The 27,436-nt window shown below is 35.2% G+C and overlaps 1 protein-coding gene across 2 annotated transcripts in view; it reads right to left on the bottom strand.

The window, feature by feature from the left end:
- The window catches only part of Hgf (hepatocyte growth factor), a 66,222-nt gene extending 41,384 nt beyond the window's left edge, over window positions 1-24,838 (bottom strand). Inside the window, exons 1-6 of one of the 2 annotated variants that reach the window (XM_090332897.1) lie at window positions 24,591-24,838; window positions 17,379-17,544; window positions 14,609-14,721; window positions 13,622-13,736; window positions 7,506-7,648; window positions 1,492-1,612 (exon numbers count right to left, since the gene is read on the bottom strand). In XM_090332897.1, coding sequence (XP_090189023.1) covers window positions 1,492-1,612; window positions 7,506-7,648; window positions 13,622-13,736; window positions 14,609-14,721; window positions 17,379-17,544; window positions 24,591-24,678 — 746 coding nt within the window. In that variant the 5' untranslated portion in view covers window positions 24,679-24,838. The remainder of the gene's footprint in view (window positions 1-1,491; window positions 1,613-7,505; window positions 7,649-13,621; window positions 13,737-14,608; window positions 14,722-17,378; window positions 17,545-24,590) is intronic. The other variant, XM_090332898.1, reaches the window with a different exon arrangement.
- Between the last annotated feature and the right edge of the window lie 2,598 nt (window positions 24,839-27,436).

Here is a 27,436-nt window from a genome sequence, read left to right as displayed (position 1 = left end):
TACTAATGATAGTTCAATTTTCGAAATAAAGTCTTTCTAGGTCATGCCCTCCCATCCAGCAGAGCAAGAGACAAATCCCATCCCACCACCTTTTCTATAACCACGGTCCCTCTAAATTAACTGTCTTTAGTTGGTGACTTGATTTTAATTGCTACCATATTCCTCGTTCTTACTTTTTAAAGATGCATTTACAAAATAAGCTAGAACTTTAATATCATTTGAAAGACTAAGAAGTCAAAACCAACCAAACCAAAAAAAAAAAAATGGGTGGGGGGACGAAATAAACACCTCATATCGATTTCCATAGGAAATCGGAAAAATGGTTTTTGTTTCTAATGCTTTGTGCTTTTATTCTTTATAAAAAAAATAAAGGATTTTGGCGGGATATGTTGATACATGCTTGTAATCCCAGCCACTTGGGAAACAGAGGATTAGGATTTTAAGGCCAGCCTAGGTAAAAGTAGAAGAAAGACACTATTTCAAAACAAAATAAAAAACAAGGGTCTGGGCATATAGCTCACATCCCTAGCATGAGCTTCCTCCCTCCCTTGCCTCCCTCCCTTCCTTCCTTCCTTCCTTCCTTCCTTCCTTCCTTCCTTCCTTCCTTCCTTCCTCCCTCCCTCCCTCCCTCCCTTCCTCAGGACCTCCTGCTTGCTTAACAATCTGTTGGTGTTCTACCACTGAGTCACATCTCCAGTCTCACCTTTTCTCTCCGGCTGGTTTACCCTTCCATCTGGAGCCTCTCTATCTCAACCTCCTCAGTAGCAAGGGTTGTAGGTATGAGCTGATGTTACCCAATTTAAAACTTCAACATGAAATGAGTGAATGGAGGAACTCAAACATTTTTGTACTGTGAATAAATGAGATCAAAATACTGTTCTAGGGAAAAAGTTTATTAGTTGTTTGACTTCTCCAAAATATCTGGCTTTATTTGAAATTGCAAATACACCAGATATAACAGCCAAAGAGTTATGTGCGCTATTGTTCCTTCTCTTTGTGTAGGCGTATAAAATGCCATGATGTTACATATGACCTAGGTTTCTGGGTTTCTGAAGATGATTCTGCAAGTAACTTGCTTATATTTAGCAATAGTTACTCCTCCTTCAGGACCAATGGTCCATCCACCTGCTCATTACTGAACTGAATTGCCTTCCTTTCTAACTTTGCTTATCTTCTGGGAGACTAGGAGGAAGGTTCTGGTAATGCTTCCTTTCTGTGTCCTCTATAGTCTTGTGTTCAACCCCTTACTTATCCTAAGTCAGCTAAGACCAATTGAAATTCTTGGCATTATCCTCATTGACTCCATAAATCCCCAGACCAACTTCCTCCAAACGTAACTGCATTAACAACAGTTTAAGAGGAAACTTGAATATTCAAGGTATTTCTTTCTTTTTAATGTTTATTCTTTCCTATTCAAGGTATTGCTAAAGTAAAATTCATTTCCCTTTCAAGAAAACATCATCATAGCATGTCATGAAGCAAATATTTTACCTTTCTGGCAAAAATTTGTGCCGGTGTGGTGTCTGATGATCCCAACGTTGGCAAATCTTGCCTGATTCGGTATGATCCATTGGCCCTCGATAGGTTTCCCCATTGCAGGTCATGCATTCAACTGATAAAATGAAAGGATGGCATGTTAATTGTTTCTGGCAGTGAAGTATAGACAACACTGCTCCATTTACAGAACAGTAACCCAATTGTTTAGCAAACAGATTGTTAGGAAACCCTACGTATCATCCTAATGGGGTGAAATCTCACAAATAAGAGCATACAATGCATCCTATACAATGCATTGTAGCATTTAAGGGGGAATTTACTGTCAAAGGTGTACTATTGAGGACAAAATGATTGCTACATAATTTTTCAAGAACTGTACAAAAGACACATGGAAACTGGAAATATACAATGATTTTTTGGTGACTTTTCCATTGTTGGTCAAAATGGAAAAACATCTCAGTGCCACAATTGTCAGCACAGTGATTTCTTTCGAACTCCTCTTAACAATTTAGGTTATATAATATCAATTGAGTACATATCATGTTCCATAATTAAGAATTGATTTTTAAGCTAAGCAACTTCAAAAACTGAAAATCTCGTATGATTCAAAGGACACAACTATGTTTCAAAAAGAAATTTCAATTGCATTCTGTTAGTGAGCATTCATTCTGTTAGTTGAGAAGACAGGACAAGCTTATATTCTTACCTACCTTAGCATAGAAGATGACCTGCTATTGAACTCCGTGTACCCATTCCTTAAAAAATGTATAAGCTGATCTAATAAGGCAGGATCTTACTGATGATTCTGTGACTTAACTAATTATTCTCTTCTGGCTGTTCTCTTGGGTCACACTGAAAACTCTGTATCATACCAACTAGCTGAAAATGAGACATCTCAAACAGAAGGTTGATTTGTAGCACAGCAAGCATCCTGTGGAATAAATCATTGCTTGGCTTTCGTAGGAATCCGGCAAATTTCCTCAAACACGTCATTTGTATCTTGTGATTACTGATCATTTAACTTTAGATGAAGTGTGGAAAGATATTCACTGGAATTTTTCCTAATATTTGTAACAATTTTGTAGAGTATATTAAAACCCTCTCTCCTGAAAATTTATTTTTATAATGCAGTGTAACAAGACATAAGGATTAACTTTCTGAAAGATCTGATCCATTCATTCATTCACCTACTTGTTTGATACATCTACTTTCCTTCATGTGGGTTAATTCATGAACTAAGTCAGCTTTCCCTTCTTTGATACTGCATCTCCACTACACAATTGTTAAATACCTCACTGTAAATGAGGGAAATCTAAGAACATATTGGCTAAAACCCTCAGGCTGGTCAAGGTCACTTGCAGGTTATGAATCATCACATTTCAGCTTTCCATTTGAGTGTCTCTCACCTTTATTTAGTTTAATTTCATATTAAGAACAAAGAATGCAAGATTTTATATCTTTAATGCAAATACTGTAGTATTTATTGTGGTGCTTTGTTTGTTTGTATTGAATGCCAGGCTACAATAAACTACAAATGTCCAGTCTCTACTCTGATAGGGGACTGACTCAAGATTCAGAACATGTTTACTATTATTCTCACAAAAATAATAATTTATAGCAATATATCTATTTTTAATGAGAGTGAATATATTTATTTTGGGGGAACAGTCCTATGGACATTATTCTAAAACATTTTTCCTTATACTTACAAATGTGCAATAACTTTAAGGAAAGAGAAAAATAACGACACAAATGAAATCCTACTTTCCATAAAGAACATAATATACATAAATAGCACCTTTAAATCTAGTTCAATGCTATATTTTGACTGTGTTGGCATGGTCAAGGGCATTGATATAAAAGCTCACAGAAGATGCTGATATTGTTAAGTGACTGGATCTCACCGTGCATGGCATATTTTCAGATACTGTGATTGATTCTAAAATGGTCTTTGGTACTAATCACCCTTTAGGAGAGATTGGATTTTACTTGGAACTTGACAGTACATAGCGTTGAAGTATAAGAGGAAAAAACATACAATTAAAATTTTGTGCTGACATGATAAAAATAAAGAAATACAAGTTAAGAGGAATGTTAGATTTGGAAAACAAATGAAAACTTGTAATTGGAATAGACATATTTTGTGATGAATCTGAAATGTTAAAACATTATAGCTATACCTTCTTATATTATTTATCCTATACCTTTCACATTTAATATACTGTTTGAAAAGCATAGTGAAGTAAATAAGGCTTTTATGTACATTGTTAGGAACTTACCTAAAACAGAGTACATTAAGCCTATGTCTAGGAGACAGGGCTTGAGAAAAATAGTCTACAGTTCATTCCGTTACCAAAAAGTTTACTTTTGTACATACTTAAGCTTCTACAAATCCTAACCAGACAGACAGATAATGTGGTTTTATGAAGACGGTTTCCTTGTTTAAAAAAATGTTGCATTTACCTCTACTTTCTTACAAGAATATATTCCTCTCTTATAGAAGAATAAAAGACACCATGGAAAAACATTTTGATTGGGCAGCTTATACAAGGTAAATATCTGAGAAATTTACTGTGTTATCATTCAATCAAAGTCTGATGGTTACAAAAAAGAATTGCCTCAAGAGGATCAAATTTTAAACTCACTTCTCAAACTTCAGGAATTCTAAATCTTCTCTTTTTCCAGATAAAAATCAGACAAGTAGGGCTGGGAATTTAGCCTAGTGGCAGAGTGCTTGCCTAGCATGCAGGAAGACCTGGGTTTGATTCCTCAGTACCACACACGTAGAAAAAGCCAGAAGTGATGCTGTTGCTCAAGTGGTAGAGGTCTAGCCTTGAGAAGCCCAAGGACAGTGCTCAGGCCTTGAGTTCAAGGCTCAGGACTGGCAAAAAAATCAAACAAGTATAGGTGGAAATCAAGTCCAACTTCTAAAAAGTTATTCCTTTGGGCTGTTTGTTCTTGCATAACTCAACTTTTGCAATAAGTTATTCACTTCACAAAACAAAGATATTATTCTCTATCATGTAAAATGAAACTGAATAAGAGTTTCATGAGTATAATATTCTAAACATAATTCTCACTTAATAGGAGAAAACTCAATAAAACATACAAAGTAGAATACAAGTATTCATTGAACAATTTTTATCATGCTAAGCAAGTGAACAAAAAAATTATGTACTATTCTCAAGTATATCCACATAGAATGTGAGTTTTCATACTAAAGTAGATTACTTAAAAGATTTGAATCTATGTCAAGTCATTGTTCATTTTATTCTGGTAAAGATAATCTCTTAGGAAAATCCAACAGCCAATTCATTCAGCAAAACTGTGTGATTAAAGTATGACCAGTTTCATCAATCCACATTTATATAAAAGTTTTGTGTAAATCTTTGTTTTTAAAAGTCTTTTTCCACATATTGTATATGATTTTACATTGAAATGACAGTATTATTTGGTATTTAAATATAATGTATTTAAAAATAATGGTTATGACTTAATTAGAATCTATTTATGTGACTACTTAGCAATCATTAAAATTGACACCTGCTCCAATTACAATGATTATTTTAAGCCTAAAATGCTAAAGCAAGAAATTTAGATTTTTCTATATCTCAGGTTTTAGGAACAAATCAAGCATTGTTAATAGTATTTTTTTTGCCTTATTGTATAAGAAGGTGCCTTCCTTGAGTTGAAATAAAATGTACATGTATTTTATCAAGTACAGTATAGTGTTTTAAAGTATATACACATTGTAGATTGGCAAAATTTAGCTAAAGATGAATGTGTTTTAGCTCATATAGTCATTTTTGTTCTGAGAACACTTCTTAACCAGTATCATTATTCTTTGAGAACACAATATGTTAACTATTGTTAAATGTTGTATAATTTGCTTCTTGAATTTGTTCTAAAATTTCTAAATGTGTCTAAGATCTTTCAGTTCCTTTTGCAATGACTAATCCACTTCAAAATTTTTAATTATTAGAAAATAAGATTAATCTTTGTATATCAGATAGAATATAAATACAAACCAAATTCTAAACAAATTTCATTCTATCAATTGCCAAATATTGTTACAGAAATTTCTGAATACATAGTCTACTCTATGTTTCTTTTTTAAAATGTCAGCTCTGTAAAGTTTGATCACAGGAATTTTGCTTGTGATCAAATTTAATTTTAAATATACAAAATGATTTGATCATTAGTATTTCATGCCTAATGATGCACACTTAGAGATGTGCTATTTGCTAAATTAGTATTCATAGATAGAGGTGACCCATTCATACATTATACTATTTACATAATCTGGGTGTTGAGTTGACTAACTTTTGTATATATGCTATTAGGCATTGACATCATATCTGTAATAATTCTTAGTTTTTTGTAAGTAGCTCATTTTTATTCCTCTATGAATGTACTACCAATACTGTTTAGATCGGATACTTTTCATTAAAATTCTGCTAAAACATTGTTGATTTTTAGCAGTTTACCTTACATTCCTTGACACATGTTTTGTCTTCAGGGCAGGTATTAGTTCACCTCTCCTACCAAAGGCCCCTTCTCCTCTAGTCCAGAAAGAGTGAATCTGCCAGCTAGGGCCCAGGAAGCAGAACGTCTTGTGGGTTTTTAATCCTAATAAGCATTGTCCTCTTCCAAGGGAGCTTTGGTCACCTTAAATTTCTCTTTGATAATTTAATGCCAGAGAAGTTCATCCTAATAAGCATAGTTTAATTTAAAACAAAGTTTAAAATTACTTCTTTGTGCTTTCAGAAAATGAATGCTGGAGATTTTCCTAAAAGTAGATTTTCTTCAAGGTACAAACTGAAGACAAATATTAACTAGAGGCTTATTCATACAAAACAGACTTATTCATTATGTTATCATAATGAGTTTATTATTTTAAAGGAAAAGAAAACAATGAATAAGGAATAGAATGTGACACAGAATGGAAAGTAAGAATTTACAAACCAAGACCGAAATGACTTGTGCACATGAAGGTTTTTAAATTAAATAACAATAGAAAAACACATAATCCAGCTTTGCTGTGACAATTTGCTAACAATGGCCTTTACTGGTAAAGTGATAAAATCAGTATTATATTAAGTGGATGTTCATTGAGGATATATTTTTAATTTTTTTTCATTAATTAATTAGAAAAATCAGACAGCACTCACAATTTCCCATTCCTATCCCGAAGCAAATCAAAATCCTGATAGATTTCTTAAAATAATTTAATCTAATTTTCATTTGGATTGGGGAAATTTTAGGAATGTTGAGGGAAGTAAAAACCGATTCAGTAGATAGATGACTAAGAAAAATCAAACCCTTATGCAATGTTAATAAGGGATACTTGTTCGCCACTTAGTTTTCTACTGCTGAAGTACCCACAGTGACTTTTTTGTCCTGTGTGAAGAGATAAGAATACAGACATGGATGGAAGCCACTCCCTTCAAAGACAGCTTCGGTCTCTTCAGGACTATTTTGAATGACACTCAGCTCCAATCTATGTGTCAAATGTGACTGGGTCACATTTTCATCAAAATACCTGCAGTGTTCTGTCCTGGATTACACAGATTGGTCTTAACACACAAGAATTGTTTTGACCAAATGTCTACAGAAGTCGACACTGTATAAGTATAGTCATTGGAATTTTGAATAAAGAGCTAATTTCATTTAGCTCTTTCTATCTACAAGAGCAAACGTCTGAGGTAGGTGAACTCTGGGAATGCCAGGAAGTAAGTAAACTCACAGTTACTCTCTTCAAACAGATGCCTCAGGCTCATGTTGAAATTCAAACTCATCATCACACTACTATTTTGCATTAGATTGGTGATCCTCAGGAAATTTGTAAACTGTGGTGTGAGGATGCTTTATGAATAATGGCTTATGGTTGAATTTGAAGGAACAGCGTGTTTTATTGTAGTGGGTTCATTACTGTTAACTTTTCACATGAGTACAGTGCTACACACAAGGGGAACGAGTTGCCTCACTCGGCAGCCATGTTCATTTACCTTCTGAACACTGAGGAATGTCACAGACTTCGTAGCGTACCTCTGGATTGCTTGTGAAACACCACGGTCCCCCTTCTTCCCCTCGAGGATTCCGACAGTAGTTTTCCTGTAGGTCTTTACCCCGATAGCTCGAAGGCAAAAAGCTAGTTTTAAAATGATAATCATTACAGTATAAGAGCATGCAACTTTATTTGGGGCCCATTTATCTTATTAATTAGTAGATACATTTTTTGGTGAATATAGGAAACTAATCTTTCTCATATACTTCCATAAATTTTAACTTAGATTCTGTAATTTCCATGCAATCTTGAAAATATTTGAGTTATATTTACATTTACCTAATCAAACTTTCATACTCAATATGAAGAATTTGCTTGGTATAGGATTATCACACAACTTCTGTATTCTATTCCAAAGTAGAATACATTTGGCAAGGTCACTTAGGAGGGAACTGAAAAATCATATCAATAAACTTAGAGATATTGTAGCATAAGTTATCTAAGTTATTACCTGCTTCTTCACTGCTTTTCTTATGAAGAAAAGCCTCTCTTTGATTCAGCACTAGTGAATAACAGATTAATGGTATTTTATACATAAACAATTCAGAATAAAATTTAACTCCAATTTCAGCTTTCTCTTACCAACTATGAAACCCCAGCAAGTAATGCTATTAAAATCAATATAGCAATAGCTGGCAAAATCTTATACCTTACAAGGTAGCTGTAAGTAGTTCAAAGACTAATTGGTACATAGCAAATGTTACTTATGATTAAATGTATACCACTTGTATATCTTTAAGAAAAGAATTACTTATTCTCTCCAAAACATCTGACAATAAATCCAGGCATGCTGATGCGTGCTGGAAATTCCAATTCCTTGGAAGTAAAGATAGGACAATCACAGTTCAAGACCAGTTCAACAAAAGAAAAAATTGGCTAACACACACACACACACACACACACACACACACACACACACACACACACACACACAACCAAAACACAATTGAGCTATGCAGCATATAATCCTAGCTATACATGAGACAGAAACAGAAGACCAAGATGTAAAATCTGCCCTGATAATATGAGACCCAATCTATAAAAGAAGCCAAAGTAAAAAGGTCTGGGTGCAGGGCTCTAGAGGTGGAGCTCTTACCTAGTAAACATGGGGTCCCAAATGCAAACACAAGAAAAGAAAGCTCCCCCATTGTGGGGCTTGAACTCTGGACCTGGGTCCTATCCCTGAGCTTTACAGCTCAAGGCTACTGGCCTACCCCTTGAGCCACAGCTCCCACTTCCTGTTTCTAGTGATGAATTGGAGATAAGAATCACACAGACTTTAGTGCTTGGGCTGGTCTTGAACCGAGATCCTCAGATCTTAGCCTCTTGAGTAGCTAAGATTATAGGAGTGAGCCTCCGCACCCAGCTGCCAGTTTCATTTGTAAAATATCATCCAGAGGGTCAGGGAAGGGAAAGTGGGAGAAAAATATGGGAAGGGGTAACAATATTCAAGAAATAATGTCCTTACTACCTTACAAATGTAACTAATCTCTCTATACATCACCGACAATAAAATAAAATTTAATAAAATAAAATATCTTCCAAAAAAAAAAAAGAAAAGAAAGGCCTCTTAATATTTAGAGTGTTTGGAGTTTGGTGTTCTCAGTCTTAGTTCAAACTAGTCAGTCACACCTTAAGTGCAGTAGTAACTTCAATACATCATCTTCACATGAAATGTCAAATGTCTTAGTGCTAAACCTGCATACAATATTCCATCACATCAAAACAGGTCATGCCAATTATATTTTGTATTGCTTATAGTATTGGACCCAATGAGGAATAAATACATGGCTACACACAAAAATTACAAAAAAACATACGACCAATAAAAAGCTCTGTGAAGAGCTGAAGAGCCTAGGGACAGCACCCAGGCCCCAAGTTCAAGCCTCATGACCCATAAAAAAATAAATAAATAAAATAAAAAATAAAAAAAAAAACTAGTTCTGTGAAAACCAGTTCTACTCTCAGTATTTAGATTTTGCTAAAGCAATTTATGTCTCTTTTACTTAGACCAGAGTTCTACAAGCATTACAAGTCCGATAGCTAAAATGTCTCCATAAATATAATCCTATTTTATAAGCCTTTCAGTTTAAAAAAATATGTCTGCTAATTAATTACCCTGAGCTGCTAACATACATGAATCAAAACCTCACACTGTAACTTATAAATAAATACAATCAACAAGAAACAGAGAAAAGAGAAATTTGAAAAAATATCACATTATAAATGTTGCAACACAGAATAAGCACAAGCATTCGTCAGTTACTAAGGAATATTTTGAAATGAGATGCTTGCAATTGGTCATCATTGTACCCTAGAGTTGCATGTTCAGGAAGTATAAATTAGTGGTCAAAAAGTCCACTCTAAAGGATTTATTACTAGCTAAACATTTTTAAGGAACCAAACTAAATATAAACATTGTGCAACTCCAAAGAGTCATTAGGTAGAGAGTTATATCCTTCTTTTACTAACATTTCAAGTATGTGAAATGAAAATAAAACATTTGGCCATGTGACTGACAAAAGCTGTAATCTAATTAAAAATCAATAAATTTCACAGTTCATAATGCTAACTAATTTTCAAGAATAGAGCCATTTATATTCTGTCTACATTTTAGTCCCATCATTCTGGAATGTTTTAGTGTGTTTTTTGGTTTTGACATTGCCTAAAGTTTACTTTCTTTCGTTTTTGACATGCTTTCAGTTTGTATAAAATATTCACTTTTTAAAATTATATTTCTCTGAAGTAACAGCCAAGTTTTTTAAAGAAAATTCTCCTGTAATGGTATATTATGTATGGATACATGTCTATATAAATATATGTATATATATGAGAGGGAGACAGAAAGACAGACAGACATAGTAGTGGTTCATCATAAAATGCATATTGTTGCCTCAAATATCATCTGACCACCTGCCTGGTACTGAACATATATCTTTAGAAAATTAATTTACCAGTTTATAATTTCTTCACTTACAAAGGATGATTAGATTAAACAAGATATAACAACACAGAAATGTTATTTATATATTGTTTACTTTGAAACTAAATATTTATATATTGTTTAATACATGTTGTATTCTCATATGTTCATTATGTTCAATTTTAGAGAGAACTATTTTACCACATACAAAGTGGAGGGAGAAAGCAGAGAAGAATTCTCTTTCTTACACACACACACACACACACACACACACACACACACACACAGAAATGGCGAATTTTTCAGCCAATAATTTAGTAAGAAAATGTAGACTGAAAAGAGATAAAATAGAAAATAAAATTAGATATATCCAAAAGACCAAAAGAAATTTTTTGTTCAATTCACTCCCATGAGGGAAATGAGACAGCAATTATAGTCTTCTCTTAATTCCTTGGTATATTTGAACTTCTACCCAAATTAACTGGATTTCTTTGGTGTCCCAAAATGTCCTAAGAATTTCTTCAACATCCCATACTTGGCCAAGAAATGTAGCCTAACTCTTCACTTTTCATGTCATTCACACATATATTAATTTTAGTTCAATGTCCTTTCTGCTAAGAATGCTTTAAGAGATAAGTGAAGAAATATTTAAAATTGGGATATATCCAAATGTACTTTGAAATATAAACTAGATCTGGGTGCTAGTCGCCCTTTCTTTTCTTTTTAATATAAACTGTATCCATAGGAAACTTGATCCATTCTATCATCTACTTCATAAATGAAGCAGGGTGGTTAATGAAGGATATAGATGTAGATATCAGGTCACCTGATTTTCTGGTTAAGCTTCTACACTAATTTCGCCATCTATCATCATCTTTCCATTAAGCCACTTGTAAAATATTTCAGTTTCGGGAGTCAACAATAAATTATTCATCAAGAAAAAAAGCATTTTTTTGCATTTTGCCTGAAATTTATCTTTAAGCTATCATGTAGATGCACCAGTAAGTTGCTAATTGATGAAAAACTGTTATTCCCACTGAATAAAAAAAGTATCAGAATATTATCCTATTGGCTGTAAACTTCTCTATCACTGGTAAGCTGGTTGATTGGACTGGAAAGCCAATTTCCAGGGAGATCTGTTTCACATGTACTCCTGGAGCAGAGAATTACAATCATATAGAATTTAGGTTGAATAAGACCTCAACTATGTCATCCTAGTGTATTCTCCTGGGCTAAGGTAGGATACACTTTTGTAAGCTAGCCTTTTGTTTGTGAGAACCTTAGAACTATTGATTTAAGATGATTGAGAGGAGTGGAGGAGGGAAATGGGGACAAAAACATGAGAAGTAATGCACCTACTATCTCTAGAATGTAACTGTAACCCCTCTAGACATTAACCTGAGAATAAAAAAATTTAAAAAAAGGGGCCAGGAGTTAAGCCTAGTGGTTAAAGTGCTTGCCTAGCATGCATGAAGACCCGGGTTCGATTCCTCGGTACCCCACATACATAGCAAAAAGCCAGAAGTGGTGCTGAGGCTCAAGTGGTAGAGCTCTAGTATTGAGAAAGTCCAAGGACAGTGCTCAGGCCCTGAGCTCAAGCCCAGGACTGGCAAAAAATAAATAAATAAATAAATAAAAATAAAAAAATAAAAAAAAAACAAATAAAAAAAGGAACTATTTATTTAAATTTAAAAAAGGTTTCTAAACTATGCAGGACCTTTAAAAGGGGGACAAAGTATATTATTTATTCAGGAATATAAAGATTACTATTTCTAAAGTATTCCTATATAATTGTTAGGAAATATTGTTGTTTTCTATTACCGAAATACTGTAGGGGTTGTTCAGCTTGGATAGTGCCTAGTTGGTATTAATGAAGACAGGATCACAGGTTTGATCCTGGTGTAGAACACATACTTGGTGTGGGGGAAATTGATTTATCTGTCTACTAAAGCTAACTCCATCCTCTTGCAAGAAATGTCTAAATATGGAATGAAAATCATAATCATCAAGACAGACATCACATTTTGCTATTGCAAAACTGAGTCACCACATGGGTCTTCCTGACATGCCAACTGTTTTCATGCCCTGGGGTTATTGAAAACAGAGGTTACAGAGAAATACTAGCTATGAATGCATCCTAGGCAAACCACTTCCCACTTGTGCATCATCCTGAAAACTACCAAGGTTCCCTGTGTTTCTGTTGAACCATGTATATAAAGTAGAACTCATAAAACTACCCCCTACTGTTTTGTGAGTATTGCCTAAAATAAACTAGTAAACTACTCAGCAAGGTACTTGGCACATGGTAAACTAATCTTCCAATGCATTAATTGACCAGAAGAGATTTCCTTTAAAAACTACAATGGTTCTTCTTTTAAATATTTGTAAAAATAATAAGTCTGGGAAAAGCTGAATGTATTCAGTCCTCTAGTAAGTATTATATATTTATCTGATGATTAATATTCTCCATCTTCTGATCTTAGGAATGTGCTTACTAAAATTTTAATGGTAGTTTTCTGTTATAATAAGCATAATTCTCTCCAGTGTAGACATGAAACTTCTAAGGACTGAATTTTCTGTCATTTTCAGGCAAGACATGAAATGAAAAGCCTCATAACTCTGAGTTGTGACCTTTTAACAATGGTTCTGGATTTTAAAAAGCTGAGATACTCTATTTCTTCTAGAGGTTCTGATTTAATTGCTTGGTGTTGTGGGATGATTCTAAGGCTTAGCCAATGTTGGGTTCCAGAGGGATGAAAGGACAGTTAGCATCTACTGGTCAGAGTCTAAATCAAAGCCTGCATCTTTGGCTACCTCATTCTTCCTCAAAGGTCAAAATGAAGAAAAGGCTTCCTGTCTTAAATGAAGTTTTCATTATTTGTTCTAATATCAAGATCTATAATCTGAGTTAAGAAAATATGAGGCAACATTTGATTGATAAATCCATTCTTCTTTTCATATAGACTAACATGAATTCATAAAAGCCCCTGGCCTCTTACAACTCAGAGACTAAGTTCCTAGACAACTCAGCAATGTCTGCTATGTTACTCTAGAATTATAGCACTCTACTAATTTGTGACCCTTAACACTGAGAAAGGAGAGGCTACATGCTCTTTTCTTCCTGCTGTTCTTACCTGTGTTCATGAGGTATCATAGAACTCCAAGGCTGACACTTGATGCCACTCTTCGTGATAGACACTGTCCCCTTGTAGCTTCCCCCTTTGCCAATGATGCAGTTTCTAATGTAGTCTATGGAAGAAAGTAAAGAAATATGTTATAGCTATGCAGAACATATGCTAGATTTATTGAAGAGAAAAAGAAAAACGATTCCATTCAAATCTGAAAGTAATTAACTCTTGTAAACTACTTCAAATAACATTGAAATCTCTTGCCTAAAGCTTCAAGTAGTATTTTTCAAAATAGCACATTTCATAATAATCCAAACCAAACAAATAAAAGTCTATAGAGAGGTTTTAATATTAATATAGTTTTCATGGGTGATTACAGAAAAGAGTCACTGAAAGTAACATAGGTTAGCTGTTATATACAAGGTGATTGTAATCTGCTAAAATAAAGAGAAAATTTAAAAGAAAATGATGAAACAAAAAGGTTCAAAGTCAATTTTAAATTAAAAAGTTTACATTAAATGAAATGTCTCTTTTAAGTTTCACAATATTTTGTTTTACATATTCATGTACATGAGACAATTACATTATATATATGTGCCACAATATAATGTTATATAATATATGTTGTATATAATATATTATATAACATATAACATAATCTATTACATAGCATGCAATATATTATATAATATATAGTATATATAGTAAACTAAATTATGTATTATAATATAGTGTAGCATATATAATATGTGATGTATATAATCTAATAATGCAAGATAATTCCTACTAAAATGAACATCAAAAGTTCTAATTCTCAGATACATTTTTTGAATAAAAAGAGCCAAAAGAGAGTGTGGAACCTGGATTAATGTATCCATTTGAAGACTTTGGTCTACAATCTAGAGAATCATACTAAAAATTAAGTACCAAATTCATAACAGATCAACATACAATAGATAAAGTGTGAGAAATAACCAGAGGGGGTTCCCTTACCTTTGTTTTCATAGAGGTCAAATTCATGGCCAAACCCTTTTTTCACTCCACTTGACATGCTGTTGAAGGGGAACCAGAGACATCGTTTTCTTGCTTTATCAAAAACAAAGGCCCTGAAAGAAATATCTGAATGAAAAGAAGGAATACTACTATTTAACTATTTTTAAAGAATGGGCATATGGTTTACCAAGGTGGGCAACATAAAAACTGATGTATTACTGTAATTCATATATATAATATATATAATAAAATATATACATAATAAAATGCAAAAGATATGCAAACCTACAACTTGATGGCCAAACACTAGTGAACCAATAATTTTTTGTAAAAAAAATATTAAATATGAGATCTTTAGAAAGTTCTTGCTATTCTAAGCAACTTGTAGAAAAATAAAGGCTTCAACAAGCAAAATTAACATGTAATAATAAAAGAAGAAACCTGAATTATTTATGAATACTTTACATCATTTCTTAAAATTTCCTAGCAGATTGGAAGATTTTGTTTTCAATTATATAGAACTAATTAGATCTGAGATATAGTGATTAATTTCCAAATGTTATATATATAAAATATAATCTTAAAATGATATTTCCTAAGATACATATGACACATCACCCTAGGACATCTCCTAGGAAAGAGAAATTTAAAATCAAATATTTAGAAATTTTACCATAAAATTTCCTGATTGGTAAATTATAAAATGCTAAAACCAGTAAAGGCTATTAAAATATTGCTATAAGAATAACTGCTTATTTAAACTAATTTGTAAATAAGGGTTTTTGCATATACATTTTTACTTTAAAACTATTAATATTACAGACTATAATTTTGATTTATCATATAAAAAGAATTTTTAAAAGATGCTACTCTATACCTTACAATTCTTACAATTACAAGTCCTTTTTTTCTTTTTCTTGCCAGTCCTGGGATTTGAACTCAGGGCCTAGGCATTGTCCTTGAGCTTTCTCAAGGCTAGTGCTCTACCACATGGGCCACAGTTCCACTTCTGGCTTTTTTCTGTGGATGCTACCAAGGAATCGAACTCAGGGCTTCATGCATGCTAGGCAAGCACTCTACCACTAGGCAATACTCCTGGCCCCTTGGATTTAAAGTTTTTATGGCTTATGTATGTATGCCATGACATTCACATTTAATCTCAATAACTAATGTGTTTAGTGACAGGTGGAAAACAGCTCACCTTTCTGGGCAGATGTACATTGGCTAATACATAGGTAATACTACAACTTTTATGTACATGGATACTAAATATGACCTACTAGATAATGGTATGAAAATATGCGCCTTCATACAAGAGATATAGAATATACATTAATAAGATCATCATCATCTTCAATTCAATAAAAATCTTCCTAGTAAGTAAAATGAAGTATAAATAATTAATTCTACCACTAACTGGCAGAAATACCTTTCTTACTTGAGAACCCAGGAGAGGATATTTTCAGACATAAAATTAACAGTTAAATATGGTTTTCCCAGTACATTTGCTGCCTCATTCTAACCCCAAGAATAGACAACACAGTTTAACATGCTTTGTTGGCAAAAGAACAATCCAATAAATCCATATAACTGAAATGTTGGTCGAAATGATCTTTTCCTAGTATTTTCTTTAAAAAAAAAAAAAAAAAAAAAACAATCTTAGAGCTTTCATACAAAAGTCAGGGAAGGAAACAAAATTATCTTAGGGATAGACTTGCAAAGTCAATTCCCAGTCCCCTTGCCAGGAAATATCTCCCTGAAAGTGGCAGTTTGGCTATAAAAATAGAAAGGACAAATCTTCCCCTCTGCCTGACTGTCTTGAAGACCTTCCCTGACCAAACCCTTTCCCTGAAGGCTTAAACACTTAGTTCTCAGAGACAGGCAAGATTAAATTAAGACCTCTCACTGTGGCCTTTATGTGTCATTGTCCGAATGTAATAAACCAGAATGTGAAATTCACAGAATAGTATGTACAGTCTTATTTTACACTGGGGTGAAATAGAGACTAGAGGAATAGAAAATTAATGAGGGAAATGGTATTTATGAACAGCATCATACATTATCATCATCTTGTCACTTTTCAGGTGCAAGTTTACAAATTGTATCCACTGTGATTGTTGGCAAAATAGTAAGAAATGTTCCTCCCTGTTATGTTACTCCATCTGTGTTAGGTCACTCCGTCACTGTTAGGGCCTGTCTGAAGGCCCAGAAGTCTCCAGCTGAGTTCCCTTAGGCCTCTTCATCAGCACTTCCTCCTACATCCCTTTGAATAGTTAGCACCCATCCCTACTGCTGACACCAATTCCTTGGGTTTTGTTTTTGTTTTTAATCTAATCCTCTCAACACCTTTCATTTAAATCCCTAAAGACAATAGTAGATGCAATGAATTTTGACTGAGGCTTGATTTTAATTATGAAAATCCTTCTACTTTTCTTACAAGGGGGTAAATCTTTACTTTGAACACAATGTTTTACAATGAAGAGTTAAATGTCAGTCTGATTTGATTTTAGATTTCCTAGTTCAATTACTTAAACGATGAATGAAAAAATCCACAACTCAAGCCATTGCATACTGGAATCTACCTTTTGTAGTCTCCCTCACTCCAGCTGTATTACCAACAACTGACAGCTAAGTCTTCTACCATAATTAAAACTAGACTCAAGCTTAAGTGAAAGGTGAAAGACACTGAATATAAAAATGAGATAAACACCATTATCATATGTACCTGCTACAGCTGAAAAATTATCCTGAGATCAATGAAGTGACTTACTTGCAAGTGAATGGAAGTCCTTTATTCCTAATACATCTATTGGCACACTGATCTGCTGTGTTCATTTTTTTCGTTTTGATCCTCAGTAATGGATCTTCCTTGATTAGAGTAGTCTTGGCTGACTTTTTGAATTCATGAAGTGTGTTTCTTCTTTTCTTCTGTCCCTCTATTTAAAAAAAAAAAACCAAAATAAAGAAGAAAGAAATGTGTGTAAGTCTCATAAAGAAAAGAAAAAAAACTTAACCTTATAGTACATGGGCGATGTCACTATTTTATCTGAAAACATACTCAACCTCCAAAGGCTGGGATGCAGTGACATGGGAAATAGGATTAAGAGGAATACTGTTATCAGAGAAAAACAAATAACATGCCATGTCTATTTACTTATCTACATTCTTTCAAGTGAAGGATGCATTTAAATATTGGGATAGGGACCACCCCAAAGAAGTAAACAAATAACCCTTAAGAAAATAATTGTTAAACAAACTATTAGGACAGAGTTCAGCACCAAAATGTTCTACTTTCCAAATGATATGGAAGCACATATCAATGCCAGAAGCATACTATGTCTTGCTTTACAGTTAAACAGTTCATGTTCTTCTACAATTGTTCTTAATTTAAGTTAGAGTGATAATTGAATAAGCCAATTCCAAAGCCAGTAAGAAGACTTGGAAAAAATCATATTAAGTGAAATAAACCAGACCCAAAGGAACATAGGCTCAATGGGTTCCCTCATTTGCAATAATTAGTATATATCTAGGATTCTCCTAACAGAAGTTTACAATAGCTCAAAACCTAGGTACATATGGTCATATAAGATGAGACTAAATGAAAAGGTCTCTAGGATATGTAAACAAGAGCTTTATCTTGGGTGATTGTTGTTCTTAATGTACTATGTTATTTCTCTTCTTTTTTGTTGTTCTTTGGGTTAATCTCATATTATTATTGTATCTGACTTTGTTACCTGGTATATTGTATAACGTTTATTTGTTTATTTGAAAAAGGAGAGGGAAGGGAAGGGGGAGGGCAATGGGGACAAAAACACGAGAAGAGAAAAAAACATGAGAAGTAATGCACCTACTACCTGGTGAATGTAATTGTAACCCCTCTAAACATTACCCCAACAATAAAAAATAAATAAATAAAATAACTTTAAAAAAAGCCAATAAGAAACTTCTCAGTGGAAATGCTACTGCAGTGGACAAATGTATCTAACTTGTTCTCTAGTGTTACATACTATGCAAAGTTTAGTCCTTCTTTTCTTCTCATTCACTATATGTTTTCTGTTCTTGATAGAAATATTTCTTAGTATCACTGAACTGTTTGTCTTGAGATCAAGCCAAATGTTATAAATCAAATGTATGTAAAACTTCATCCTTCAATATAGCAATATTATTTTTCTTTCTGAAAGTACAAGATCTCTAGATAGTATGAAGCCTCCTACTAAAAGCCTCAAAGACAGAACCAATATACCCTAAAAGTCATATGTACAGTTTGAGAGTGCTAAGAATTTATTTCTCTGTTCTTAACTTCTTTTGCCCCCAAGTCACTGCAGTCTAATAAGAATCACTATTGTCACAACATGGACCAGAATGTCTACTAGATTGTAGTGATAATAGGAGAGTAATAGAAGTGACTGTACCTATTGCCCTGTCAATCATTTGAACACATAATGCAAATAGCTTTATATTGGAAACTCGACTGCCTAACTTTAGTTTTCATAGGCACTGAGATGAATAAAGAAAAGTAGAGAAAACTTCCTGTGCAGAAAATTTGGAACTATGGTTAGCAGAGTGAGATACAAAGAATGGCATCATACATTAAGTTTGCCAGCAACCACTGACTCCAGTTGGTTTACTGAACATGCAGATGCTACTCATTAATGTCTATTCTAACCTGAAATCCACATAAATAAAGAGAACACATATGGTCCTCTTAACTCACTCTCTGCAAAACTCCAACAGTTTCCAAAAGCCTGGCACTAATTCTGAATGATACCTTCAGTTTTAACTTCTTGTTGTCCTATGAAATGGCATGGCTATGATACAATAGACATTGTTAAAAGGTATTATAATATAGAAATTAAACCAAGTGAATAACCTATCAACCTATTATTTAATGAGTATGGGCCAAATCCCTTGTATAATGTTGGCAAGCAGAAGATAATTCTGACTTTCTTACTAACATGTCAAATGATTGTGTTGTAATAACCTGAAATGTTAATATAGCAATTAACCTACCAAATAAGTTATCTTGATAATGGTGAATCAAGAGGGTTACATAGACTATAAGCATTATGCTAATACTTACAACTCAGTTTCAGTAAAATGTTAAAAGTATTTTGAATTTTAAGCTTTGTTTTTGAAATTTTGTCCTTCAAGTAACATAAGAGAAGAAGCTGAAATCTTTTTAAGCAAAGAAAGGATTATTCTTGTAAGTTTGGGTTTGGGTCACAGAAGTCTTAAATCAAATTTTCCATTTATAAGTTGATCCTTCCTTTAAACCTCATTCCCTATTTTTTTGTGCCCTGGAATATTTTACAGCATTATCATAAATTGGCTCTGGTGGAAATCATGCTTGTAATCCTAGCTAAGTCTGAAAAGTTTATAATGTGAGGATCATGGTTCAAATTCAGCCTTAGCAGGTAAGTTGGTAAGACTCTTATCTTCAATTAAACACTAAAATGTCAGAAATGGAGCTGTGGCCCTAGTGATAGAATTCTAGCCTTGAACATAAAGTTCTAGGACAGTGCCCAGGCCCTCAGTTCAAATTCCAAGACTCAATTCGTACACTCAAAAGAAACAGTCTCAAACAGTGTAAGCTAAACATTAAGTTTCTAATGTATTTTCAGTCACTATTAATTAGAATCCCCAGTCAGTGCTCTGGTTTCTCTTCTCAATCTTAAGGTAAGCATCAAATCCTACTCTGCAGAGTAGGACTTCTCTGTGTGGTGGTGGGCCTTTTAGACCCTCAAATGTTCTATTGAAAAGTTTTAATATTCTGTTCCTATTTCATAAAAAGAGCTTACTCTACTCATTGGCCTCATTGGCCAGATTTTCATCACTAAAGATCAAAGCAAATAAACAAATACATAACTACATAAATCTGAGATTTCCATATGTTCCATGACAGGTAGAAATGAAAGACTTAACTGATAATACAATGATGATCAGGAACAATCAGAACCACAGGCCAAGATTTCCTCCTCCCTCTTAGTTTCTCATGACACATGAGCTTTCCCTTACAAGTCAGTCATTTATACCAGGCCACTAACTACAACTACTCAAACATATGATGTAATGACCTATATGTCATGTAATCCATGCATCTATAAAATTAATTACTTAGTCAATTAGAGAAACATTCAAAACAGAAGTCATTCAAAACAGCATCTGAAAATAAAATTCTTCAGCTGAAAATAGTTTCCACTTTTTCTTCCATATGTATTAACAACTGATGCTTGTTTTACTGAAAACAGCTAAAAACCAAACTTAATTTGGGAAGAAACCCAGAAATATCTTTGGATCTGATTTTTCTCTATTATTTTTTAATGTGTATGTCTGTTGGTTGAAGTTTATAAACAAAATATTGAAATGAAATCAAAGGGTGAGAGATCATTATAGATTTGTCATGCTTTCTTGTATTTAAAATTACAATTCCTTTCTTTTTTCTTCTTCCTTTTCCCTATATGGGAAAAATATTTCTTGAAGAATCTGAAATCCTTACTTCAGAAAAGAAATCAGCCTCCTAGCATAAACCTACAAACAGAAAGCAGGGTCATATATATCAAGGTGCTTGTAGAAAGACACATTTCTCCCTCTAGTCGTAGGGTCTCACACTCATTTCTCTCAATACCTCATATATTTTCTTCTGTGTGGACGAACCATTGACTTCAAAGGGAAACCTTGCAAGGAAAGGATTTGCACTGTGTGGAAAGAAAGCAGGAATCTGACTCCACATAACTGAGAAAGCTATCCACTGATTAGTGATTAACAGTTCAAACTGGCAAGATATTAAGATGAAAGAATTTAAAATAATCAATGGAAGGAATGGTTGAGAAGGCACATTTTAAACTTGTAGGAAACAAAGATAACAAAGAAAAGTCCAGATTAACAATGCTATTTTCTGGACTCAGATTTCACTCTATACTCATTGGTCCCCCACCTCTTTTTTGAGAAGATAGCCATGCTATAAATATAACCTCAAGAAGAAAGAGAATGAATAAAATGCTAGTATTTGTCAAACAGATTCCTCAAATGATAAATGTAATGTTAAGAGTTTCCTTTTCCTTGTTTCCTTGTGCTTAATTGTTACAGAAGCACTATCCTGGGCATTGCTTTCACTGACTACTGCTCTCCCTACCTATGGCAACTGAAGCAATGTTATTGAAGTAGCAATCAAGTATCTTATCACTGAAAAACCTTCAGCTGCTGGCCTTCCACATTCACTGTAGATAAACACTGGCCCATCATGACATTCACTGCTGTCCATTCTATCTCATGTTACTTTTTCAGTTCATAGCCATAAGCTCCAAATGATGAAGGTTACATGCAGTGTAGAAAGAAGTCTTTCTGGGGAAACTTAAAATTCTTCACCTCTACACATTTGGCCACTTGTGTTCTCCTGACTTAGGTACCATTACATAGGAACCATACTTAGGCTATCATCCTACTTAACATGTCTGACACTAACACTAAACACTTCCTAAACCCTGTTTGATTCTCCAAATTAGGTATCAATGTTCATACATGCTATTTCTAACTTAGAGGAGTGTCTTTGCTTGTTTACTTAGAAAAGTAAATTTAAATTTGTTTTACGGAGGCTCACTTCCATGCAAATTAAAGAATAAAAGAATCACCTATTTCCTTCACATAGACTCAGTAGGAAACTCAGTTCAATCCCTTACCTAAGAAAGGTAACAATGCTGAGTAAACCTATGTTCCTTTGTTTAGCTTTATATTCCCTGAAGACTTTTGGACACTAAGTGATTATTTAATAATTGTCCTTCTCCCTCTCCCTCTCCCTCTCACTTCCTCCTCCTCCTCCCCTTCTCTTCTTCTTCCTCCTCAACCATGTCCTCCTCTTCCTCTGCCTCCTCCTCCTTCTACTCCTCCACCTTCTTCTTGGATAGAAAGTTTGTTTCCAGTGGGGTAGATAAAGAAGTCTAAGTAAAAACTCATGTAAGTGGCCTGGTCCTGGTAGCTCACACCTGTAATCCTGGCAGAGAATTACAGTTCAAAGTCATCCCAGGCTGAAAAGTCCCTGTGTGGCTCTTATCTCCAATTAACAACCCCAAAACCCAGAAGTGGAGCTGTGGCTCAAAGTGGTAGAGCACAAACTTTGAGCATAAGTGCTCAGGGACAGCTCCCAGGCCCCAAGTTCAAGCCCCACAGCTGCAAATGCAAATAAACAACAACAAAAAATCCTTTAACTCCCATAAGAATGAAAGCATATGAAGTATTTCTGAAGATTAAAAAATAATATTGCATTCCATTCACAACTGCTTGTCAATATAGCATCTACTTTTGTTAAGGATAACCAGAGCAAGGAATAACAAACAATATTACATTTGCAAAACAGAACATTCTAGGAAGACAATCTGTATTTCCCATTTGAAAGATTATTTTTAACCTATCAGAATAAACTTGTCACCCATACAAAGATAAAGTCTCCTTTGATGACTATTTTAGTACTATCCACTTTAAGAATTATTCATAACCTACAGCTGTAATTCCCCAATGGCCTCTCCACAACTGCCAGCACACACTTGGGCTGCTTTCTCCTTACATTCAGGAAACGCAGTCATTTCAACATTAGCCAAAGTAAGATGTAATTACAAATGTATATCTCCTGCCAAAGCTCCTAAATGCATGCCAAATACAAAATAGCCATTGTCTATGATAGATTCACTGTTTGAAATTTCCACACTATTCTCTCTCTGCCTTACCACTGATGATTTCAGGTGACAATATTCTATTTCAGAATAGTAACATTTTAATCGTTAAAATAGAAAATTGTCAAAAAAAATTGCTTGATTTCCACTCATTTTCAAAATCCCCAAACTAAAAATATAAGTCCATTTTAACATGATCGTTCTCAAACCATGGTACACTGCTTGATTTGAATTACCTTTTCCTACCTGACCCAAAACTGTCATTTTTTGCAAAAGGTCACTTCCTCATACAGAAGAAAATCAGAAGGGTGAATGCCTTTCCTTATCATTCAGTAAATGCTTGATGCCTTACATCGGAAGCTAGATCAGAGATGTGCTAAATTTCATATTTAACTTGTCTCAAAAAAAAAAAAGGCAGCCAGTTCTGTTTTTGTTTTGTTTTGTATAACGACCAGATCTGTCATCTGAACGTTTGTTTCACTCTTTGTTCTCCTGTGCCTACTCATGACATTCAATGCCTTCTCCTCATGGCACCCCAGCCCAGCCACTACATTGACAACACAACCAAATACAGATGTTTCCTCTGGTTCTGATAGTAAGAGAAAACTTCCCAAACCAGCAACCGGGCAGCCTGAATGCTCAGGCGTCTTGTCCCCAACCTGCCAGTTCAAGGCAAAAAGTGGGAAATGCCAGGACCAGTTCTGCAGCGTTCTATCCCACGCTTTTTTTTTTTTCTTTGCCTCCTCTGTAGTGCAGTTTTAAAAGGGCAGTCATCCATCCCTCGTTTGGAAAGCTTCGAAGAACCAGCTTTCTCTTTCATTTTTATCACATGCACATGCTCAGACTTGAATCTTGTCTCCTTTAAATGAAAACCTGTACCACATCCTAATCTGGACCTGAAGGACTGAATGGTCCCCTGGCAGGGAGTGGATGGTGGTAGAAAATGGTCCTATGGGACCATCACGTTCCCCCCTCTTCAGACTCTTTCAGCTTCAAGTTTGTCCAGAAGGAACAAAGTTCCAGATAGCACTTCATCGCTGTCCCATCATTCTGGACTACTTGGCTCATGAGTTAGGGCTGGGCTGGGGTTAGGGAGGATGAGGGGAAGAGGAGTCCCCGAGTGGATGCTAGTAATCATTTTGCAAGGCTTTTTCACGCAGACAAATGTCCAAAGAAATCTAGGAGAGAGGTTGTGAAAAAAACAAACAAACAAACCTTGCCACACATGGAGTTACACCCAGGATGCTAGGAAGAGTAGAGCGTGTCAGGCAGAAGGAAAAGTGCAGAGCCCAGGGAATAAGGACGCAGAAGAGACTAACCTGCATAGGGGACGGCGATGGGGAGCAGAAGGAGGTGTAGGAGGACGTGCTGCAGCAAGAGCACTGGCAGAAGTTTGGTCACCCACATGCTGCCACGGACTTGCTGGCGGATCCTACCGGAGATGGGAGATGCACGGGTGAAAAAAGAATCCTGTTCGGAGTCAGTGCCTAAAAGATCCAGTCGGCTCTGGGCTGCTTTTATTGCGATGAGCTAAGTTTGTTGTGTGATTAACTGGAAAGATCTAGGTCTGAACTCCCTCTTACGGTAAGAAACTGTTTAACAACAGCCCTTTACTCTCTTCCAACCCCCTCCTTTCCTCACTCCCCCCCCCCCACAACACCCAGCAGATCCCAGACCTCCCCCCAACTCCCCCACCCCTGAAGAAACTTACAAAGAAAAGGTCACCTGGCCCGAGGCCAGCTTTAATTTGGAATCTCAGTCTCCAGATCCTAAGTGACTCCTATCCCAACAAGTAAGCCAGACGCAAAGCTCGGCCCAATGGCTAAACCAAGGCTGAGCCAGGGGACCAATTCGCTCAGTGCAAACAAGAAATTACATGTGTTTACATATCTGCTTGGGAAAAGAGGAAGGGGAAGCGACCTAAGAAGAAAGCAAAGAGCTGCCTTTCTCCCCAAAGTGGCCCTAGCTTAATCTAGTTCCACAGCTCCAGCCATGCAAGGATTCCAAACACTGACACAGTTTGGGGGGTGGGGAGAGAGGAGGGAGTAAAAACTAGGAAAGAGGAGGGAGGGAGTGCGAGAGAGGTGTGGGGGGCTGGGGAAGCTGAGCCCGGGACAGACCAACTCAGGTAGAAAGAGCTTAAATAAGAAAAGGGCGTGGTGTTGTGGCATCACAAGAAACTCAGAACAAGCCCAAAGCAACCAGGTGATCAAGATGGGTTCAGAGTAGGCTGCAGTGTAAAGCAGTGCTGAACTCCCAGCTGACCAGGAATGGACCGAAAGTAACTTCTTAAAATGTGTCTGATTTATCCGGCCATGCTTGTTCTCTAACAGTGTTTAGAGTTACAAAATTGTCTTTTGCTTGTACATGACAGATAAACATACAACGCATTATGATGACCTTTGCTTATTTGCATGCCTATTTACGTTGCTAGGTATGTACTTCCAAACTTGCAAGGGAAATCCCTGGACCTATGTTCATTCTATGCTCTCGCAGGCACCCACCAGCTTCCTAATGTCTGAGTTGAGTCTGGGGAAGAAGAGATTGTTGGGGGTGGAAAGGATTCATAAGTATCACGTTTTGATGAGATCATTGACTAGACTTCTCCTTTTTTTCCCTTTCTTTTATTTTTATATTTTCTAAAGAGGATCCTCCAGGAGGATGCTCTGAGTTCTTTAAGGTAAGCAGCTTGCTTGCTTGCAAGTGGATTTTGAGAATAGTGGCTGTGTATCTCTGAAATGGACACCCACAGCAGGAATAAAAGACATCTCGGTGAAGAGAGGAAAGGAAAGTGAGCCGAATGCGTGCCTGACTTTGTAGCAAGTGTGTTGCTGGACAGATGTGGCAAGAAAAAAATTCAAGTCTGCCCCAGCCTTCCCAGCCACCAGCAGCTTCTCTCCTTCATTTACAGCTCACAGCCTTTCCTCCAGTGCCCTGCCCCCCACCTTTAGAAAGGGACAGAAAGACAAAGGGAAATGTAGAAGACTGGCAGTTAAGGAAGAAGGGAAGGAGGAGGGGAGGAAGGGAAAGAAGGAGAGAGAAGAAAGAAAAAAAAGAAAGAAAGCAACCTGAGCCAGCTGTGCTGGCTCAAGCCTGTAATCCCAGCTACTTGGGAAACAAAGGTAGAAGTATCATTGTCAAAGGCTGGCTCTGGGGGAAAACTGCAAGATATTTTCTGAAAAGTAAGGTAAGGGATTTTTGTTTTCTGAAAAGTAACCAAAAGGGACTGCGTGTAACTCAAGTGTTAGATGCTTGCTCCAATCTCCTACCCCTCACCTCTTCAAAAGGGGGGAAGGGGGAGGATGGGGGAGAATGGGGAGAAATGGGAGGAGGAGACCATATTTGCTTGATAGATACCAGAGATTGTAGAATATCCAAGCAAGGAAAGGATGAATAGAACTCTTTTGAGGAATGTATTTTATGCTAACTTTTCCTATGGCAATCCTTCTCTTTTTATCGTGTTCTCCTTATAAAAACAAAACCATTAAAAATAATTTGTCAGCTTATATCTGGTGTTTCAAATGTTCAATTGACATTCATTTTTACAATCCATTTACCTTTCTGGAAATTTTTAATCTAATTCTACTACTGCTGGCGATTCTCCTACAACATCTCTTGTGCTTTCTTGCACAAGCATTCAAAGCGCTTTTAAAGAAGCTAAATCTTTCTGTAATTAAATCTCACGCATAAAGAATAAAGGAAATAAGATTTTTTTCTTCTTATTCTCACAAATAAAAAGACCCAGGGCTGTAAATAAATAATAATTTATATAACTAATAAATAAAAGTATTTACTTGGTCACTCATTTCCACAATTTCTATTGATTTGTTAAATATGACAGACACTACTTAAATGTATGTACTCATACTTCCTTCTTGGCAATTATTGTTTCCAATTGTTATTGAAACCAGAGCTCGTCTACCATGGGCTTTTGTAGTATATTAAGGAATTTTTATTTTTTTAATTTTAATGTATAGGGGGTTACAGTTATATTTGCCAGATAGAAGGTGCAGTACTTCTCACACATTGATACCCTTTCACATGTTTTTGTCCCCATTTCCTTCCCCCTACTCCCTCCCCTCATTTTTCCCCCTCCTATTTCAAATAAACAAACATATAGTATGCTAGGTAACAAAGTCAGATACTATAACAATATGAGATTAAG

This window comes from Megascapheus bottae, chromosome 5, assembly GCF_031878675.1.
Source record: "Megascapheus bottae isolate mThoBot1 chromosome 5, mThoBot2.hap1, whole genome shotgun sequence".
Classification (NCBI taxonomy): Eukaryota; Metazoa; Chordata; class Mammalia; order Rodentia; family Geomyidae; genus Megascapheus; species Megascapheus bottae.
The sequence above is the reverse complement of the archived record's forward strand: the minus strand, read 5'-3'. Positions and strand labels throughout refer to the sequence as shown.